Source organism: Oncorhynchus keta, chromosome 17 (assembly GCF_023373465.1).
Source record: "Oncorhynchus keta strain PuntledgeMale-10-30-2019 chromosome 17, Oket_V2, whole genome shotgun sequence".
Taxonomy (NCBI): Eukaryota; Metazoa; Chordata; class Actinopteri; order Salmoniformes; family Salmonidae; genus Oncorhynchus; species Oncorhynchus keta.
The window spans coordinates 17,486,907-17,509,365 of NC_068437.1; the positions used below are offsets into that span (position 1 = coordinate 17,486,907).

General features: G+C 42.5%; 1 protein-coding gene across 4 annotated transcripts; it reads left to right on the forward strand.

Moving 5' to 3' along the window:
- Positions 1–271: 271 nt before the first annotated feature.
- On the forward strand, positions 272–21,235 carry LOC118396538 (uncharacterized). 4 transcript variants are annotated; one of them, XR_008066363.1, is made up of 8 exons: positions 275–442; positions 627–698; positions 11,415–11,439; positions 16,957–16,987; positions 17,274–17,353; positions 18,443–18,482; positions 18,696–18,779; positions 18,884–21,235. XR_008066363.1 is itself a non-coding variant. In XM_052465631.1 (7 exons), exons 1-6 carry the CDS (start codon positions 374–376, stop codon positions 18,445–18,447), a joined length of 282 nt encoding a protein of 93 aa, XP_052321591.1. In that variant the 5' UTR covers positions 272–373; the 3' UTR covers positions 18,448–18,482; positions 18,641–21,235. The 4 variants fall into 4 exon arrangements, 3 of the variants coding, with proteins under 3 accessions (XP_052321591.1, XP_052321592.1, XP_052321593.1); XM_052465631.1 differs by having other exon boundaries at positions 272–442; positions 18,641–21,235; XM_052465632.1 differs by having other exon boundaries at positions 18,696–21,235.
- The last annotated feature ends 1,224 nt before the right edge of the window (positions 21,236–22,459 follow it).

Consider the following 22,459-nt stretch of genomic DNA (forward strand, 5'->3'; position numbering starts at 1 on the left):
CAGTATATGTCATTTGTGTGTCTTTTCAGGTCTTAAGGTAAGTTCAAATGAATTAACTAATACATTTTGTCATTACCACCACATTCTACCCTTACCATCACAGTTCACTATGTGGTGGGAATAACATTTTTACATTATTTGGTCATAAATAGGAATTCTAGTATTTTAAATCCAGTTGAACAGATACAGTAGCATACAATGTATCCTAAATAATACATGTTCAAAACAATTTTAAAAAATCGAACATAATGTGACGACAATCAGTTAAAATATCGGATAGGTCAAAGTTGCATGGTTCCGACTAGCACATGAACGCAGCATTCCATGCAGCTATCTAGCAGCGTATCATACACGCAGTCTAATTAGCGATTTAATGTTATTTTCTAATAATTATTGCAAACATTGGCTAAGCAAGAGGCAGACAAGCAGTCAAATTAGCAGTGTTAGTTTTCAGCGACGATATGGCAGCAACTACAAATATTATCTTACATCACCCAAAACGCAGTTTAATTTTGCTCCAATGCAATGTGTAGCGACGACATTCTGCTTGTGCAACTGCAATATACGTTATAACAGACATGTGTTATTGAATGTTCGTTCAAATCGCCACATGGTTTTTATTTCAGCTGAGGCAGAGAGACATAGGCGACATCAACCATGGTTCGGAAGAAGGTGATCAACACGAAGAGAGGAGGAGTGTGAGCAGCTAAGTAGAAAGAAATGTGTCTGTAAATAACATGCGTGATCCGGATCCGTAGCTTTGAGAAAGGTTTCCGGGGGCGGGGGTGAAAACAGTTTATTCGTTTATTTTAACATTTATATTTTAGTAATTTATCAAACACTCTTATCCAGAGCGGCATAACATGTGTTACCATATCATGAATTTGGAGAGTCATACATAAAAGCTGGAACGTCCTTTATAAAGCCCTGCCGAACTTGAAGCTTGCCATTGGCTTGCTTCTTCGACACCCTCCTGCCCATTCCCCCGTTTCCTGGACAACCCTGTCAGGGTGGAGAAAAATAGCAAATCATGTGAGGACAGAGCATCTTTCTCGCTCTCTCTTTCCCTCTCCCCCATCTCCCCCTCCCTCTGTGAATATAACAGTATCTCCATGCTTTCACACACACACTCAGTTCAGCGTTGCAGAGGGGATGGACACAGAGTGCAGGAGCGTACCACCAAATAGTAAATCAGTGTGACTGAGACACATAATACAACTCCTTCCCAGTGGCAGCGTCTATGCAAAAATGGGTTGTGGCAATTCCTCAGCCGCCAGCACCTCAGGAGGGGGTGAGTGTTCCTGTTCCAGATCATCTGGCTGTTTGGGGGTGCGGAGGGTTGCATGTTTTCACTATGTGTGTGTGTGCTTTATGCAGTGGTTTTCTGCATCCAGGTGTGTACCGTATGTGTATGGTGATCTCAGGGGTAGACAGTGGTTAGATGCAGAGGTTGCCTCAGGGTTTTTAGGCTCAGACTTTGACCCCTGGGAACCAGGAGAAAGCTAAGTTTTTAGGAATTTAAAACAGAAATAGTATTGTAATGCTTTCAAGGATGAGTCTATAGGCTGTGTTTGTGTGTTTTCAAATAAGTCTGTGGCGTCCAGTTCTCTCAATGGGTGTTGTGGATGAAAGAAAGACTTTTACATCTCAGCAGTAGTATCTCCAGGTGATTGATGCTGGCTCTCCTGGTGACTGCTAATTTTGAAATGCTTACTCAATATCCTAGTTTTATTCATCGAAAGCCCACAAAAGGATACATTTCACTGGGCAAATACCTTAAGGTCTTACTCCTACTTGTGAATGTTTCAGTTTGAGAGGTTAATACACACTACACATTTTTGTATCTGAAGTAATATACTGTTTTTCTGAATCAATGAGCGATGACTGAATAAAAATACATTTTCTTTTTAGCAATCACTGGCTGCTGCTGTGGTCGGAAAATGATGGTGATAGAATCAGAGCGCCTGTGGAATTACCTCACTAACCATCAGAGCAAGTGTGTGTGTGTGTGTGTGTGTGTGTGTGTGTGTGTGTGTGTGTGTGTGTGTGTGTGTGTGTGTGTGTGTGTGTGTGTGTGTGTGTGTGTGTGTGTGTGTGTGTGTGTGTGTGTGTGTGTGTGTGTGTGTGTGTGTGCGTGCATGCGCCTCAGCAAAGGCCAGACAGGCTCCTTCTCTAACAGAACCCCAGGCAGCTAATGCAAAAAACAGGTTCATGTTTTATTTTCTCTGAATTTGCTCTAGTTCCACTTCCTGGAAGGGAGACCCTGGAGGAAAATACTGTGAACTAGTAGTCTAACTGTATAGTAGATGAGAAGCATGATTATGCATGAGTGTAATACAAAGGGAAGATGTGTGAGGGTCTCTGTGAGGGATCATTAAGCCCATGGTTAGAGGTCACTCTCAAGCTCAGGGACAAGGACATGTGAGGACATGTGACACTCATTATGATGCATGTGTGGTAGAGGTCAGAACTATTGATCTATGAACTCAACAGCTTAGTTACATATACAGAATGGGATAGAATCAAATGGAATTGGCACTCTTTTAGTGTGTGCACAGATACTTCTGGCCATGTAGTGTATGTGGACACCCCTTAAAAATAGTGGATTCTGCTATTTCAGTCAAACCCGTTGCTAACAGGTGTATAAAATCGAGCACACAGCCATGGAAATCAACAAACATTGGCAGTAAAATGGCCCATACTGAAGAGCTGTAGTGACTTTCAACATGGCACCATCATAGGATACCACATTTCCAAAAAGTCAGTTCATCAAATATCTGCCCTGCTTGAGCTTCCCTGTTCAACTGTAAGTGCTGTTATTGTGAAGTGGAAACGTTTAGTAGTAACAACGGCTCAGCCGCGAAGTGGTAGGCCTCACAAGCTCACAGAATGAGACCACCGAGTGCTGAAGTGCGCAGTGTGTAAAAATCGTCTGTCCTCGGTTGCAACACACCCTACCAAGTTCCGAACTGCCTCTGGAGCCATGCCAGCACAAGATCTGTTCGTCGGGAGCATCATGAAATGGGTTTCCATGGCCAAGCAGGAGGAAACAAGCCTGACATCACCATGCGCAATGCCAAGTGTTGGCTGGGGTGGTGTAAAGCTCTCCGCCATTGGACTCTGGAGCAGTGGGAAAGCGTTTTCTGGAGGGATGAATCACGCTTTACCATCTAGCAGTCCGATGGACGAATCTGGGTTTGGTGGATGCCAGGAGAATGCTTCCTCCCCGATTGCATAGTGCCAACTGTAAAGTTTGGTGGAGGGGGAATAATGGACTGTTTTTCATGGTTCAGCTAGGGCTCTTAGTTCCAGTGAAGGGAAATCTTAACGCTACAGCATACAATTACATTCTAGATGGTTCTGTGCTTCCAACTTTCTGGCAAAAGTTTGGGGAAGGCCCTTTCCTGTTTCAGCATGTCAATGCCCCCGTGAACAAAGCGAGATACATACAGAAATTGTATTGTCGAGATCGGTGTGGAAGAACTTGACTGAACTGCCCTGACCTCAACCCCATCGAACACCTTTGGGATGTATGAATTGGAACGTCGACTGCGAGCCAGGCCTAATTGCCCAACATCAGTGCCAACCTTACTAATGCTCTTGTGGCTGAATGGAAGCTAGTCCTCGCAGCAATGTTTGAACATCTAGTGGAAAGCCTTCCCTGAAGAGTGGAGGCTATTTTAGCAGCAGAGAGTGGGACTAACTCCATATTCATGCCCATGATTTTGGAATGAGATGTTCGACACGTAGGTGTCCATATACTTTTGCCAGTGTAGTGCATCTTTCAATTTTCAATGCAAAGATCTTCGCATTTCACATAGCCTATTGGAAGCCTCAATTTGGACAAGGTGACACTACACCTATCCGTAACAGTATCGGAAGCGGTAGTGTAGACCTAAATGTGATCATATCAGCAGTGTTGCACAACACAGCTGTTTGATAAATTACCAGTGGTATTATGTGTGTAAGTCTGTTTTAAAATCTCCTCACAACCTGTAGCCCAATTGTTTTTTCTTTCGATTCCCACTCCGTTTTTCATTCCACACCCATGTGTTTGTCCAGAGACTCAATGGGACAGTGCCTTCTAAACGTACTGGATATTGGTCTCCTCATCCATCCTCTTGTGTAAGCAGATCTGAGTGGCCTTGATGATGAATAAGCTTTTGTAAGGGTTGTGAATGGGCCACTCTGTTCTGTCTTAAGGCACACCCCATGTACTGTTTCTGTATAAAGGCTTTGGCCTCCTCTTCTATAACTAAGGATAAAATTGTGGTGTTTGTTATGAATTTGATATATTTCATATTTTTTCTAACGCCATTCCTTCAATTACATGAGTATAATTCGGTGGACAGCTTTGTCGAAGACTGGTGTTATTATGGAGGAAATGGAGGACAGGGGAGGGGGTGTTGTTACCTTGTTTTTCAAAAGGTATATAGTGTTCCAAATCAAATGTACAAATCAAATGTATTGGTCACATACACGTGTTTGGCAAATAGTATTGGTATATCTAATGAGTAATATCTAACCATTTCACAACATATACCCAAAACACACAATCTAAGTAAAGGAATGGAATGAAGAATATATACAGTGCCTTTCAAAAGTTTTGGGTCACTTAGAAATGTCCTTGTTTTCCATGAAAACATACACTACTGTTCAAAAGTTTGGGGTCACCTAGAAATGTACTTGTTTTTGAAAGAAAAGCACTTTTTTGTCCATTAAAATAACATCAAATTGATCAGAAATACAGTGTAGACATTGTTCATGTTGTGAATTACTATTGTAGCTGGAAACGGCTGATTTAAAAAAAATAATAATAATGTAATATCTACATAGGCGTACAGAAGCCCATTATCAGCAACCGTCACTCCTGTGTTCCAATGGCACGTTGTGTTAGCTAATCCAAGTTTATCACTTTAAAAGGCTAATTGATCATTAGGAAGCCCTTTTGCAATTATGTTAGCACAGCTGAAAACTGTTGTTCTGATTAAAGAAACAATAAAACTGGCCTTCTTTAGACTAGTTGAGTATCTGGAGCATCAGCATTTGTGGGTTCGATTACCGGCCCAAATGGCCAGAAACAAAGACCTTTCTTCAGAAACTCATCAGTCTATTCTTGTTCTGAGAAATTAAGGCTATTCCATGCGAGCAATTGCCAAGAAACTGAAGATCTCCTACAACGCTGTGTACTACTCCCTTCACAGAACAGCTCAAACTGGCTCTAACCAGAATAGAAAGAGGAGTGGGAGGCCCAGTGCGCAACGGAGCAAGAGGACAAGTACATTAGTGTCTAGTTTGAGAAACAGACGCCTCACAAGTCCTCAACTGGCAGCTTCATTAAATAGTACCCTCAAACACCAGTCTGTGTTGATAGAACTTCGGCAGCATTTTTCTCAAATTTGGTTTGTAGTACCCTACAATAAATACAGCCTCAGGATATGTGGTTTCCAGTTTGAATAAAGTATAGTGAAGTTCTTTGACGATCAACGTGGTATCGGCTTGAGGGAGGATATACATGGCCATGACTATAACCAAAGAAAATTATCTTGGGAGATAATACGGTCTGCATTTGATTGAGGTCGGTTGAACAAAAGGACTTGAGTTCCTTTATGTTATCACAATTACACCATGAGTTGTTAATCATGAAACACACATCCCCTTCTTCCCATGGAGATATTTATTCCTGTCTGCGCGATGAACTGAGAACCCAGCTGGCTGGACTGACTCAGATAGTATATCCTGAGAGAGCCATATTTCTGTGAAACAGAGAATGTGATGAATGTGAGAATGTGAATCCCTGAAGTCTCTCTGAAAAGAAACCCTCACCCTGAGCTCGTCAACTTTTTATTTTTTTAAATATATTTTTTACCTTTATTTAACTAGGCAAGTCAGTTAAGAACAAATTCTTCTTTTCAATGACAGCCTAGGAACAGTGGGTTAACTGCCTGTTCAGGGGCATAACAACAGATTTGTACCTTGTCAGCTCAGGGATTTGAACTTGCAACCTTCTGGTTATTAATCCAACGCTCTAACCACTAGGCTACCCTGCCGCCCCAACTTTATTATCAAGAGATTGAACATGAGTGAGTAATATACTCGGAAGCGGTGGGTGGTGTGCGCGCCTCTTAAATCGGACTTGAAGACCTCTCCGAGTACCTCTCCTTCACTGGCGTTGTTTTGGGTCGCGCCTCTGGAATCAGTTCAATTGCCCTGGGGGGTGCGAACAAACGATCTGCTTCGGGAAAGTCGTATTCCTGGTTCTAACGCTAATGAGTTACTGCCGCTCTGATATCCAATAGTTCTTCCGGGCTGTATGTAATAACACAACATACTGCAAAGTTTCCAAAGAGCTAAAAGCAAGGCAGCCCTCTCTGTCGGCACCATTTACCATTCCATTGCATACAATGACGGATTCTTGGGACACAGTAGTGAATACAAAACATTCAATTATTCACCGTATAAAGTAGAATCCTTTGTGATACAGATAAGGAAGGTGAATGAAGGCCAATTGAATTGAAAATTTATTGGAATTTAGTTGTACTTGAGGAAGGTGATTGAAGGCAACTTGATTGGAATGGAATTCATTTTGTAATGTAAGCTACATGTATACAGTGTGACATAAACTCAGCAAAAAAAGAAGTGTCCTCTCACTATCAACTGCGTTTATTTTCAGCAAACTTAACATTAACAAATTATTTGTATGTACATAGCAAGATTCAACAACTGAGACATAAACTGAACAAGTTCCACAGACATGTGACAAACATAAATGTTTTCCCTGAACAAAGTGTGTGTGTGTGTGGGGGGGGTCAAAATTAAAAGTAACAGTCAGTATCTGGTGTGGCCACCAGCTGCATTAAGTACTGCAGTGCATCTCCTCCTCATGGACTGCACCAGATTTGGCAGTTCTTGCTGTGAGATGTTACCCCACTCTTCCACCAAGGCACCTTCAATTTCCCGGACATTTCTGGGGGGAATGGCCCTAGCCCTCACCCTCCGATCCAAAAGGTCCCAGACGTGTTCAATGGGAATGAGATCCGGGCTCTTCGCTGGCCATGGCAGAACACTGACATTCCTGTCTTGCAGGAAATCACACAAAGAACGAGCAGTATGGCTGGTGGCATTGTCATGCTGGAGGGTCATGTCAGGATGAGCCTGCAGGATGGGTACCATATCAGGGAGGAGGATGTCTTCCCTGTAACGCACAACGTTGAGATTACCTGCAATGACAACAAGCTCAGTCCGATGATGCTGTGACACATCACCCCAGACCATGACGAACCCTCCACCTCCAAATTGATACCGCTCCAGAGTACAGGCCTCGGTGTAACGCTCATTCCGTTGACGATAAACGACCATCACCCCTGGTGAGACAAACCGCGACTCGTCAGTGAAAATAACTTTTTGCCAGTCCTGTCTGGTCCAGCTACGGTGGGTTTGCGCCCATAGGCGATGTTGTTGACGGTGATGTATGGTGAGGACCTGCCTTACAATAGGCCTACAAGCCCTCAGTCCAGCCTCTCTCAGCCTATTTCAGACTGTCTGAGCACTGATGGAGGGATTGTGTGTTCCTGGTGTATTTTCTTATTTGATTTAGTTCACCTTTTATTTAACCAGGTAGGCTAGTTGAGAACAAGTTCTCATTTACAACTGCGACCTGGCCAAGATAAATAAATAAACAAACATACAGTCAATAACACAATAACAAAAAGTCTCTATATACAGTGTGTGCAAATTAGGTAAGATAAGTGAGGTAAGGCAATAAATAGGCCATTTGGCGAAATAATTACAATTTAACAATTAAACACTGGAGTGATAGATGTGCAGTAGATGATTGTGCAAGTGGAGATACTGGGGTGCAAAGGAGCAAAAAACAGTATGGGGATGAGGTAGTTTGTTGGGCTATTTACAGATGGGCTATGTACAGGTGCAGTGATCTGTGAGCTGCTCTGACAGCTGGTGCTTAAAGTTAGTGAGCGAGATATGAGTCTCTAGCTTCAGTGATTTTTGCAATTTGTTCCAGTCATTGGTAGCAGAGAACTGGAAGGAAAGGCGGGCAAATGAGGAATTGGCTTTGGGGGTGACCTGTGAAATATACCTGCTGGAGCGCGTGCTACGGGTGGGTACTGCTGAGTGACCAGTGAGCTGAGATAAGGCGGGGCTTTACCTAGCAAAGACGTATAGATGACCTGGAGCCAGTAGGTTTGGCGATGAATATGAAGCGAGGGCCAGCCAATGAGAGCATGCAGGTCGCAATGGTGGGTAGTATATGGGGCTTTGGTGACAAAACATATGGCACTGTGATAGACTGCATCATATTTTCTGAGTAGAGTGTTGGAGGCTATTTTGTAAATGACATCACCGAAGTCAAGGATCGGTAAGATAGTCAGTTTTATGAAGGTATGTTTGACAGCATGAGTGAAGGATGCTTTGATGCAAAATAGGAAGCCGATTCTAGATTTAATTTTGGATTGGAGAAGCTTAATGTGAGTCTGGAAGGAGAGTTTACAGTTTAACCAGACACCTAGGTATTTGTAGATGTCCACATATTCTAAGTCCTAACCGTCCAGAGTAGTGAGGCTGGACGGGCGGGCAGGTCCTGGTAGCGATTGGTTGCAGAGCATGCATATAGTTTTACTTGCAATTTAAGAGCAGTTGGAGGCCATGGAACGAGAATTGTATGGCATTGTAGCTCGACTGGAGTTTAGTTAACACAGTGTCCAAAGAAGGGCCAGAAGTATACGTCGAGGTGGATCAGAGAATCACCAGCAGCAAGAGCGACATCATTGATGTATACAGAGAAAAGAGTTGGCCCAAGAATTGAACCCTGTGGCACCCCCATAGAGACTGCCAGAGGTCCGGACAACAGGCCCTCCGATTTGAGATACTGAACTCTGTCTGAGAAGTAGTTGGTGAACCAGGCGAGGCAGTCATTTGAGAAACCAAGGCTTTTGAGTCTGCCAATAAGAATGTGGTGATTGACAGAGTCGAAAGCCTTGGCCAGGTCTATGAATACAGCTGCACAGTATTGTCTCTTATCGTTGGCGGTTATGATATCGTTAAGGACCTTGAGCGTGGCTGAGGTGCACCCATGATCAGCTCCGAAACCAGATTGCATAGCGGAGAAGGTACGGGGGATTCGAAATGGTCGGTGATCTGTTTTGTTAACTTGGCTTTCGAAGACCTTAGAAAGGCAGGGTTTAACTCATGCAGTTGTTGTTGCCATCCTGTACCTCTCTCGCATGTGATGTATCGGATATACTGATCCTGTGCAGGTGTTGTTACACGTGGTCTGCCACTACGAGGGCGATCAGCTTTCCATCCTGTCTCCTTGTGGCACTGTCTTAGGCGTCTCACAGTACAGATATTGAAATGTATTGCAGTCCTCATGCCTCCTTGCAGCATGCCTAAGGCACTTTCACACAGATGAGCAGGGACCCTGGGCATCTTTCTTTTGGTGTTTTTCAGAGTGAGTAGAAAGGCCTCTTTAATGTCCTAAGTTTTCATAACTGTGTCCTTAATTGCCTACCGTCTGTAAGCTGTTAGTGTCTTAACAACCGTTCCACAGGTGCATGTTCATTAATTGTTTATGGTTCATTGAACAAGCATTGGAAACAGTGTTTAAACCCTTTACAATGAAGATCTGTGAAGTTATTTTGATTTTTACGAATTATCTTTGAAAGACAAGAGTCCTGAGTTTATTAAGCTAGATTATGTATGACCATAGCTACATGACACTATCTACCTGACATAAGCTATGTCCACTGCAGGCTGTTGGTCGATTTGACCCTTGCTTATCAAGGTTAGACATTTTTGATACAGAGTATACATGACATCCATCAAGGTCCAACCCCCTCTAAGGTCCAGCCCTCTCTATCTCTCCTGTCCCCCAGTGCTGGCTTTGTTGTGATCTCTACATTTCTCTGACAACCTCCATAATACAGAGGAAAATATATCTGACATCCATCCAGGTCCATCCATCCCTCCTTATCCCTCTTCCCTCAGAGCCTGTCCAACTCTCTCTATCCCTTCTCCTCCTCTGGGCCCGTCCACCCATATCTCTCCCTCCTCTCTCTCAGAGCCAGTCCTGGCTGCGTTGTGACCTCTACCTGTCTCCACTACTTCTCTCTGCCCTACATGGCCTACCTACACATCCATGTCAAGGCCCCTCTCAGTGTGAAGTTGGTGATTAGGGTCAGGTGTCCATACAGTCTACCCAGGAGAGCTCTGGAGTGCAACTCGAAATCCGCCAATAACTCCTCTGTCAAATTACAGGACGCACTAAGAGCCCAGTCAGCCCACATCACCCTCGGCGCTCTTTCTGTCCTTTTGACCAGGCAATTCCAGGAGCCTTTACAGTTGGCCTTTACCTGTACCCCCACACATTGACTCTGTACCGGTACCCCCTGTATATAGCCTTGTTATTGTTATTTTATTGTTCATTTTTATTTAATTTTTTACTTTTGTTTATTTAGTCAATATTTTCTTAACTCTATTTCTTGAACTGCATTGTTGGTTACGGGCTTGTAAGTAAGCATTTCATGGTAAGGTCTACCTACACCTGTTGTATTCGGTGACAAATACAATTTGATTTGAAGTGGTGGTCATTAAGCTGTGCCTCATTGACTTCTGTAACATCTTCAACGAGTGGGAAGGGAGCCGTTAAGTCAGATAGTTGTGTTAATAAAAGTGATGTATGGAGCTTACCGCATTTCCGATATAGCAAGGTAGAGTGGCGCGTTGATTAAGTGTTATTGTTTCTGGGTGCTCTGTGCTTGACTTTATTGTGGGTAAGAAACCGTGTTGAAGGTCCACTCTAAAAAATGCTGAGTTGTTTGGTTGACCCAACCGCTGGGTTGTTTGGTTGACCCAACCTCTGGGTTGTTTGGTTGACCCAAACGCTGGGTTGTTTGGTTGACCCAACCGCTGGGTTGTTTGGTTGACCCAACCGCTGGGTTGTTTGGTTGACCCAACCGCTGGGTTGTTTGGTTGACCCAACCGCTGGGTTGTTTGGTTGACCCAACTGCTGGGTTGCAGGCATTTGGTCACTTAGTTGGTTTGTTTTCTTTCTTTCCATTTTTTTTATTATTTAAAAAAAAGAAGCTGTAATAATGATTCAAAGACAGAGTTTGTCATGTTTGATGTTTCTGCGTGTAATGCACTGCGTCCCTATAAATACACCACACAGAGTACAAAGAGGAGCGACAGACACTGTGTCAATGGATAAGTAATGGTTGGTTGATGTGATGGGTGTGGAGTGGAGTGGTCTTTTGCTGTGAGAAAAGACCACCTCAACCCCCCACTTACTGGGTAAAAAGTACATTTCTACTGTAATCCACACAATTATCTACCAACCAGAACAAAATAATGAGAATTGTGTAATGATTTTCTTTTTCTCTTCCTTGTGTTCACAGGACCTGCAGAAACCTCCAAAGATTTGTAAGTACAGCAACAGTCTCATAGATCACGGTTTCATAGACTCAGCAAGGTATTGCCTTCCTGGGAGGGATACAAAGTAGAGGTCGACCGATTTATGAATTTTCATTGCCGATTCATATACCGATTATTGGAGGGCCAAAAAAAAATCAGATACCGATTAATCGGCCGGTTTTGTTTTATTTATTTATTTGTAATAATGACAATTACAACAATACTGAATGAACACATATTTTAACTTAATACATTAATAAAATCAATCTAGCCTCAAATAAATAATGAAACAAGTTCAATTTGGTTTAAATAATGCAAAAACAAAGTGTTGGAGAAGAAAGTAAAAGTGCAATATGTGCCATGTAAGAAAGCTAACATTTAAGTTCCTTGCTCAGAACATGAAAACATATGAAAGCTGGTGGTTCCTTTTAACCTGTTGCGTCGAGCAATCCCGTATCCGGGAGCGTAATTATAGCATCAAGCTCATTACCATAACGCAACGTTAACTATTCATGAAAATCGCAAATGAAATGAAATACATATATTGGCTCACAAGCTTAGCCTTTTGTTAACAACACTGTCATCTCAGATTTTCAAAATATGCTTTTCAACCATAGCTACACAAGCATTTGTGTAAGAGTATTGATAGCTAGCATAGCATTAAGCCTAGCATTCAGCAGGCAACATTTTCACAAAAACAAGAAAAGCATTCAAATAAAATAATTTACCTTTGAAGAACTTCAGATGTTTTCAATGAGGAGACTCTCAGTTAGATAGCAAATGTTCAGTTTTTCCAAAAATATTATTTGTGTAGGAGAAATCGCTCCGTTTTGTTCATCACGTTTGGCTAAGAAAAAAAACGAAAATTCAGTCATTACAACGCCAAACTTTTTTCCAAATTAACTCCATAATATCGACAGAAACATGGCAAACGTTGTTTAGAATCAATCCTCAAGGTGTTTTTCACATATCTATTCGATGATAAGTCATTCGTGGCAGTTTGGTTTCCCCTCTGAAGCAAATGGTAAAATGCACGCAGCTGGAGATTGCGCAATAATTGCAACGGAGAACACCAATCGGGGCACCTGGTAAATGTAGTCTCTTATGGTCAATCTTCCAATGATATGCCTACAAATACGTCACAATGCTGCAGACACCTTGGGGAAACGACAGAAAGTGTAGGCTCATTCCTTGCGCATTCACAGCCATATAAGGAGACATTGGAACAAAGCGCATTCATAATCTGGGGCATTTCCTGTTTGAAATTTCATCTTGGTTTCGCCTGTAGCATCAGTTCTGTGGCACTCACAGATAATATCTTTGCCGATTTGGAAACGTCAGAGTGTTTTCTTTCCAAAGCTGTCAATTATATGCATAGTCGAGCATCTTTTCGTGACAAAATATCTTGTTTAAAACGGGAACGTTTTTTTATCCAAAACTTAAAAGAGCGCCCCCTATATCGAAGAAGTTAACATCAGTCTTCAATATTCCCAGGTAAGAAGTTTTAGGTTGTATTAATTATAGGAATGATAGGACTATTTCTCTCTATACGATTTGTATTTCATATACCTTTGACTATTGGATGTTCTTATAGGCACTTTATTATTGCCAGTGTAACAGTATAGCTTCCGTCCCTCTCCTCGCTCCTACCTGGGCTCGAACCAGGAACACATCGACAACAGCCACCCTCGAAGCAGCATTACCCATGCAGAGCAAGGGGAACAACTACTCCAAGTCTCAGAGCAAGTGACGTTTGAAACGCTATTAGCGCCCAGCCCGCTAACTAGCTAGCCATTTCACATCAGTTACACCAGCCTAATCTCGGGAGTTGAAAGGCTTGAAGTTGTAAATGCTTGAAGCATTGTGAAGTGCTGCTGGCAAAACGCACGAAAATGCTGTTTGAATGAATGCTTACGAGCCTGCTGGTGCCTACCATCACTCAGTCAGACTGCTCTATCAAAGCAGTCTTAATTATAACATAATAACACACAGAAATACGAGCCTTTGGTCATTAATATGGTCGAATCCGGAAACTATCATTTCGAAAACAAAACGTTTATTCAGTGAAATACGGAACCGTTACGTATTTTATCTAACGGGTGGCATCCATAAGTCTAAATATTCCTGTTACATTGCACAACCTTCCATGTTATGTCATAATTACGTAAAATTCTGGCAAATTAGTTCGCAACGAGCCAGGTGGCCCAAACTGTTGCATATACCCTGACTCTGCGTGCAATGAACGCAAGAGAAGTGACACAATTTCACCTGGTTAATATTACCTGCTAACCTGGATTTCCTTTAGCTAAATATGCAGGTTTAAAAATATATACTTCTGTGTATTGATTTTAAGAAAGGCATTGATGTTTATGGTTAGGTACACGTTGGAGCAACGACAGTCGTGTTTCGCGAATGCATCGATTATATGCAACGCAGGACACTCTAGATAAACTAGTAGTATCATCAACCATGTGTAGTTAACTAGTGATTATGATTGATTGATTGTTTTTTACAAGATAAGTTTAATGCTAGCTAGCAACTTACCTTGGCTTACTGCATTCGCGTAACAGGCAGTCTCCTTGTGGAGTGCAATGTAAAGCAGGTGGTTAGAGCGTTGGACTAGTTAACCGTAAGGTTAAGAGATTGAATCCCCTAGCGGACAAGGTAAAAATCTGTCGTTCTGCCCCTGAACAAGGCAGTTAACCCACCGTTCGTTCCTAGGCCGTCATTGAAAATAAGAATGTGTTCTTAACTGACTTGCCTAGTTAAATAATGGTGTAAAAAAAGAAGAGGAATTCAAATGAAAATAAATCAGCCAAATCGGTGTCCAAAAATACCGATTTCCGATTGTTATGAAAACTTGAAATTGGCCCTAATTAATCGGCCATACCGATTAATCGGTCAACCTCTAATACAAAGCATGAGTTTTCCTGTATGGCATAAACCTATTTGGTTGTCATTAGAAACACTGATTTAGTATTAGTAATGGTAGAGAAAGATATAGAGAAATGTAATCTGACTAAGAAGACCTCAAAACGCCTACTGTCATGTAATCAAATTAAAATGTCTTTTGTATCAAGGCCTTAAAATATTTTGCCTATAGAATATTAATATGTAGAGAAATGAATGCATGTTCCAGAACTGCTATTACAATGAATTAGCCCTGTTCAGTAAATCAAAGGAACAGCCATTTTCCATTCAAGGCAAATTGCATGAATTATGTTATAAAAGGAACATAGGTCTTCAATAGGCACGGTGAGCCACCTCCATCATCATGGCAGGCACCCATTTCCAAAACATTTTCTTGAATCACTTTGTGTGTGTGTGTGTGTGTGTGTGTGTGTGTGTGTGTGTGTGTGTGTGTGTGTGTGTGTGTGTGTGTGTGTGTGTGTGTGTGTGTGTGTGTGTGTGTGTGTGTGTGTGTGTGTGTGTGTGTGTGTGTGTGTGTGGTGCGTGTGCGTGTTGTGTGTGTGTGTACTTTCTGATAAACATCTGAGCAGCTACAGTGCTTAATCGAGGACCAATGGGGACTGACAGCAGCACACTGCCAACCACGGCCAGTCGGTGGTTGGGGTTCAGCACTGCAACACAACACACCTCTAGTCCTGCCACACACACACACACACTCACACACACACACACACACACACACACACACACACACACACACACACACACACACACACACACACACACACACACACACACACACACACACACTTTGACTGGCAGTTCATGTATACACTTGTTTTTTCATGCCTCTTCTATGGACAGAGAAGAAAGGTAAATGTGACAATGTACATGACATAGTCCACTACCCATTTAACCTACATTCATTGTAGGTGGAAACCATCCACATTGTTGTTTCCTTTTGATTAGTGCCCTCACAGTGCCATACCAAGTCTTGCCCAGCTCATAACCAAGTCATCCATGTCAACTATATGTCAATCATTGGTTTGTGTCATGTTGGGTGTTATGTACAGTCGTAGCCAAAAGATTTGAGAATGACACAAATATACATTTTCACAAAGTCTGCTGCCTCAGTTTGTATGATGGCAATTTGCATATACTCCAGAATGTTATGAAGAGTGATCAGATGAATTGCAATTCATTGCAAAGTCCTTCTTTGCCATGCAAATGAACTGAATCCCCATAAAACATTTCCACTGCATTTCATCCCTGCCACAAAAGGACCAGCTGACATCATGTCAGTGATTCTCTCGTTAACACAGGTGTGAGTGTTGACGAGGACAAGGCTGGAGATCACTCTGTCATGCTGATTGACTTAGAATAACAGACTGGAAGTTTCAAAAGGAGGGTGGTGCTTGGAATCATTGTTCTTCCTCTGTCAACCATCGTTACCTGCAAGGAAACACATGCCGTCATCATTGATTTGCACAAAAAGGACTTCACAGGCAAGGATATTGCTGCCAGTAAAATTGCACCTAAATCAATCATTTATCGGATCATCAAGAACTTCAAGGAGAGCGGTTCAATTGTTGTGAAGAAGGCTTCAGGGCGCCCAAGAAAGTCCAGCAAGCGCCAGGACCGTAACCTAAAGTTGATTCAGCTGCGGGATTGGGGAACCACCAGTACAGAGCTTGCTCAGGAATGGCAGCAGGCAGGTGTGAGTGCATCTGCACGTACAGTGAGGCGAAGACTTTTGGAGGATGGCCTGGTGTCAAGAAGGGCAGAAAAGAAGCCACCTCTCTCCAGAAAAAAAAACATCAGGGACAGACTGATATTCTGCAAAAGGTACAGGGATTGGACTGCTGAGGACTGGGGTAAAGTCATTTCGAATCCCCTTTCCGGTTGTTTGGGGCATCCGGAAAAAAGCTTGTCCGGAGAAGACAAGGTGAGCGCTACCATTAGTCCTGTGTGATGCCAGCAGTAAAGCATCTCGAGACCATTTATGTGTGGGGTTGCTTCTCAGCCAAGGGAGTGGGCTCACTCACAATTCCTAAGAACACAGCCATGAATAAAGAATGGTACCAACACATCCTCCGAGAGCAACTTCTCCCAACCATCCAGGAACATTTTGGTGACGAACAATGCCTTTTCCAGCATGATGGAGCACCTTGCCATAAGGCAAAAGTGATAACTAAGTGGCTCGGAGAACAAAACATCAATATTTTGGGTCCATGGCCAGGAAACTCCCCAGACCTTAATCCCATTGAGAACTTGTGGTCAATCCTCAAGAGGCCTAGAAGTTAAATGACAGCATACCAGGGCGGATTGCAGAGGTCTTGAAAAAGAAGGGTCAACACTGCAAATATTGACTCTTTGCATCAACTTCATGTAATTGACAATAAAAGCCTTTGACACTTATGAGATGCTTGTAATTATACTTCAGTATTCCATAGTAACATCTGAGAAAAATATCTAAAGACACTGAAGCAGCAAACTGGAAATTAATATTTGTGTCATTCTCAAAACTTTTGGCCACGACTGTACAATGTGTTTGAGCACTGAGCATTGTATCAAGTCCTGTGAGCTGATCTGTGATTCTTGTCTCAATCAGGACAGATGAGTCCTCACCAGACGATGAGAAAAGAAGGTAAGTGCTTGTCCTCTCGTCTTACTCGTCAGTGTTTTCCTCCTGCTCTGAGAAGGTTGAACCCAAACACAATTCAATCCATGTGTGTTCCTACAGTCATTAGATGATTGGATTAGAGTAGTCCCCTGGACTGCTGCTTCCCTAATGTGTTTTGGTTACATACTGTACACACCCACACACTGCAGTGCTCACAGGATGCCCTGTCGTTTGGTGGGAGCCAAAGTACATAGGCTTAGAGTCATGTGCTCTTTGATGTGACCTTTGACCCTTTTCCCTACTCCCTCAGGAACTATGGCGGGGTGTACGTAGGTCTACCATCTGACATGACCACCGTTGCAGGCAGCCAGTCCAAGTCCACAGACAAAGGTAAATATGACAACTATGTATGATAACTGTGCAGCGTCTGTGTAGTGAGGATGATTGGGCAGGATGGTCATCAGTGGATAGTCATTGCAATACAATTGGTTGTAACGTAGTTGTCAAGTTTTCTACTTGTGTTGACTGTACGGGACATATCAGATGATCTACCCCTCCTGGACATGGACACACCCCTCCCCAGAATAGACTAATTGATTCCTCCATTATGTGATTTCAGTACAACCTCCAATCGCTGTCCTTCGATTAACCATGGCTTTACTATGTAACGATGTAACGCCCTGCTACAGTAAAAGAGACAACATCAAGCAAAAAAGGAAATACTGTACATAAAAGTCCCTTGAAGACTACATCTTTCTAGTTTTTGTTCTCCGTGTTCAAAGAAAACCCCACGTCGTCTTCAGACAACGTTGGTCTCAGTTGTAAAGGGAGTAGAGGGGGAAAGTTCATTGTGTGTGTGATGGCTGTGAACATGAACATTTTTCTATAGAGTCCTTTGGGAAGGTCACTAATCACTGAATGTGTGTGTGTGTGCGTGCGTGCGTGCGTGCATGCGTGCGTGCGTGCCCTAAACATGAGTTAAAAAATAATCCGCCAAGGACCTTGGTGTGTAGAGTTGACTGTCAGCTTCTATTGACCTTGTTGTTGGATATCAGATGCAGAAAAAACAGCAGAAGTCTATAAGGTTGTTTGATGAGCAAAAACAGCCACGGGGAGTCTTCAGAACATATGGCTGTTGATGGTTTAGGAGTTGTGAGACATCTGATGCAAGTAGTGTGGCATCTGTGTCCTTATTAGAAAGAGACACTGGAAACCAGAGGCTGTGAATTCTTGGTAGTGTAGATTTCCAGAAGGGGGAGGTGTGTGTGTGTGTGTGTGTGTGTGTGTGTGTGTGTGTGTGTGTGTGTGTGTGTGTGTGTGTGTGTGTGTGTGTGTGTGTGTGTGTGTGTGTGTGTGTGTGTGTGTGTGTGAAGATAATATAAAGGGTTGAAGTAGACAACACAAGGGCATTTGACTCAAGCCTAATGTTCACAATTTTCCTAATGTTTCTAATTATGCCATCTCTCTTTTTCTCTGTAGACTAACAGATATAGAAGGGAATCATTGACGTGCATCACAGGTAGACAACCATTTACACATCCCTTCATTCTATATTCTTGACATGATAATACTGAAATTGAGTGGCAGCCTGCATTGATTCTTGATTTTGTACTCAAAAACATCTTACGTAACCTGGTGGTTGACCTCTGTATGGCTATGTGCTATTATTCATTTCAGGACTGTAGCTACAATATTCAGAACATACAGAGACATTACATTTCTACGTTGACAGGAGGATTACTGACTCATCTTCACATCCCTGCCTCCGTAAGAGTGAGACAGACTGAAAGACCCTGGGGAATCAGGCAGATATGAGGTCAGCCTGCTTGGGTCCTGAGGAAACTGCCTCAGAATGGCACCGAGTAGACCTTCAATGGATGCCTTTGTCTGAGGATTCTTTGCCCTTTCTGACCCTCACAGGAAGCCGGGCAGCAGCAGAGAAGTCGGGTTGGTACGGGACGACTGCGGATATTGGGACCAACATTATGGAATCCGGGACAATGTTCTGGACAAGCTCCTTGTGTTTAGGAAGAGATGTGACACACACAGCCCAGTCACACTGAGACGCCTCCTTGACCGGCTCTGTAAACATTTCATCCAAGTGCTGGTGTAGATAGATGTTTTATGTGGTGGGAGGGATAGTGGACCCACACAGTGGCTCAAACACAAGCAGTGCTATTCACTTTTATGATTATGGAGTATTTTAGGTCACCCAGTTTTCATGTTTTGTTCCGTATCAGATACTGTAAATAATTTCTGAGATTCATGAAAACAACATTCTATAACCCATTTGGAGATTGTGTTGTGTTATTTTCTAGTTGGTTGCTGCTATTGCTTTTTAAACCACTTGCATTTACTGTCTAAATACAAATGGACCTACTTGTAACTTTTGGTACCAAACGGATGGGGGACCTCCTGTGGGTGTACTGGCTGGTACTGTAGCCTGACTGTACTGTAGCGAGCATCTGTTGTGTGCGTCATTCATGTTTGAGGTTATTAAGTGTTGTGTTGTCATTTAACCTGTGAATCATGCTAACATGACATTGTCAGTCTGGGTGGGGCTAAAGATACATTGAGGATACTACTCTTACGATTCTTTACCCACAAAGGTCTGAACTGATCTGAGATCTGACGTCATCAGATTGTTAACAATACATGCATTATTACTCCAGGTTCCAGCAGCTGATCTCAGTGTTCCGCATACAGTAGCTCTTGTTGGCCATTTTAGCAGCTGCGTCACCGTCCAGAACTCGTTGTTTTTTACGAAGAGTTAAACTCTCCAACTGCAATTTGTAAAATGTTGTCTTTTCTATTTCTAAAATGATTCCTTTTGAAAACTAAATGTACACATTTTATTATAACATTTAATTGGAAAGATAATCAGTCAAAAATAATCTGAACTAGATTGTTTAGCAAAGGTTTGCCTAAACGTATATTTGAATCTATATGTCTCATTATGAACAACTGTATCAGTGAATGTAGTTGGAAACCATAACACTGGCAGCATATTCACACGCCACAATATCTCCCCCCAGAGCATGAATTAGAAGTCTGAAGGGAATAGAGAATCCATCCAATGTCATTCATCTACATGCAGTTCCTGTTCGTGATTTAATGAATGTATGAATGTACATACAGCATCTTCACCACCACGACCACAGAGGAACAGGGAAGTGGGCCATGCTTGAGATTCAAGAGATGTTTTGTTCTCTTCAATACATCAGTCCTATTATATATTCTCTACTCCACTCTACCTGGTTTGAGATAAGAATATACATAATATTTATATGGAATATAAATGTAGATTATGAATGCTCCCTGGCGTTCAACCATCTACTCAGTAATCTGTGTCAGGCCACTTATGAATGTGATGTGTACCGATTTAAAGAGCACCCAACAGTTTTTGCTCTGCCACTGCACAGCTACCACCCCTTTTCATTGATGTCTACATTTCCTTTCTGTTGAGGCTCCTCCAGTTTCACCATCAGAATACTCTGGCCTTTGGCTTTCACAGTGCAACACCGTTCCCACTGGGCAAACACTAGTTGAATCAACATTGTTAACTAGGCAAGTCAGTTAAGAACAAATTCTTATTTTCAATGACAGCCTAGGAACAGTGGGTGAACTGCCTGTTCAGGGGCAGAACAACAGATTTGTACCTTGTCAGCTCGGGGATTTGAACTTGCAACCTTCTGGTTATTAGTCCAATGCTCTAACCACTATGCTACCCTTATCAATGTAATTAGAGCAGTAAAAATAAAATAAATGTTTTGTCATACCCGTGGTATACCACTCCTGTCAGCCAATCAGCATTCAGGGCTCTAACCACCCATTTTATATTAGCATATAGCTCATGGAAGACTCACTGGTATACTGTTCATGGTGCTGCACATGATTACGACGACAGGGGAATCGATTACTTTGGAGTAATTTGAGGCTAATGCAGCTGTGCTGGAGGCTTCTTATTCTTTATCTCCTTGTGTAGATGTGTCCATAATAACATTTGGGAAAAGAGAAAACCACTGTAGATGATCACTTGAGAACCAATTGATGACCTTTTATGCTATTTACTAATGTATGAGATACTGTTCCTAATCATTGATGCTCCTAACTTGTTCCGGGTCACTTTGTGTATACTCAGTACACCCTCAAACAGAGTAAGAAGGACCACAGCTGCTTTAGAGAGCCATTATTGTTTATAACCCGACATGCCCTGTATTACTTGTCCTATCACTGATCTATTTATGATTAAAGTATTTTATATTGTCTGCACCGCTGTAGTTCTTGATTGTAGTCTTTATGAAATGGATTTGTCTCTTCCAGTCAATATGACCATGCTTCAGGGATTACAATACATCCATTCTTAGTGGCATTACAGACTGAGAAGCAAAATGAAGCGTTGCTTTGAGGAACATTTGTCGTTATTGAACGAAGTCCCTCAAGCAGTATCAAGTCATTCTTCCAGCTCGGTAATTGGCGGTATAGGGAGTAGATGGAGGAGGAGGGGGACAGGAGAAGAGAGAGAGGCGGAAGAGGTGTTTTTTCCCCCCTGCATTTCTCTTTCCACTCTTCCTGGATTTGCCCTCCAGGGAGGTATGTTTTTCAAACTGAAGTCATATTATTCACTTTGAGTACCACAAATGCTTCTGTTAGAATGAAAGCAATATTGTAGTGCCATCTTAATTAATGAGACAATTGTGGGACAGAGAGCAAGATTATTGACTAGTAGTTTACTGCCAGAGGATGTGCCTGCAAACACACTCACATGCATGCACGTGCACACACACATACAGTACGCAAATACACAAAAGGTTAGATAGAAAGATAAAGACTACAGTGCCCTATTGCCCTGGCTTCTAGTGTTACATGGCTGTGAATGAGATAAACACAGCTTTGACTATCTATATAAAGAAACAAAGAATGTATTGTTTCATTGATCGTAGGCCTGCCGGCATAAATCTCAACTAGCCCCGGTTCAGTTGCTGTCTGCCGCATCATAAATATCATATGACCTGTCGTTTCAGTTTTATCTTCAGCAGCACCAGATAGTAGACTGCTCTTCCCAGCAGCGGCTAATGAGATCACAACCGACCGTGTTTGGCTGTCTCCCAAATAGCACCCTATTCCCTACAGGCTAATAGTGCACCGCTTTTGACCATGCAGACTCAAAAAGTAGTTCACTATATAGGCGATAAGGTTGCATTTGGGACACATACGTTATCAACGGGAGAGCAGTGAGCACATCCAGCAGGCCAAACCTTCCTATGAAATCGGAAGACTTCCTATGAAATCAACTTTTCTTTCACAGTGTGAAAATGTAGATCACATTCACACAGTCTGACATGAATAGAAAGAGGAATCTGACCAGGGCTATCCGGGGACCATTCTAACCACTGATTATCATGTTTTGACATTTATTTATGCCGTTCATTGTTCATGAAGCAAGTAAGCCGATGTGTCCTTGATCAAGGCACCTAATTTTCTCCAGGGGTGCCG

What these genes read in the sequence shown, in the direction of transcription:
- LOC118396538 (XM_052465631.1), top strand. Translation starts at nt 374, where the DNA reads ATGTTATTTTCTAATAATTATTGCAAACATTGGCTAAGCAAGAGGCAG. An exon ending in CAAGCAGTCAAATTAGCAGT is followed by an intron (nt 443 to 626) that starts GTTAGTTTTCAG and finishes TTTTTATTTCAG; the next exon opens with CTGAGGCAGAGAGACATAGG. An exon ending in GCAGAAACCTCCAAAGATTT is followed by an intron (nt 11,440 to 16,956) that starts GTAAGTACAGCA and finishes CAATCAGGACAG; the next exon opens with ATGAGTCCTCACCAGACGAT.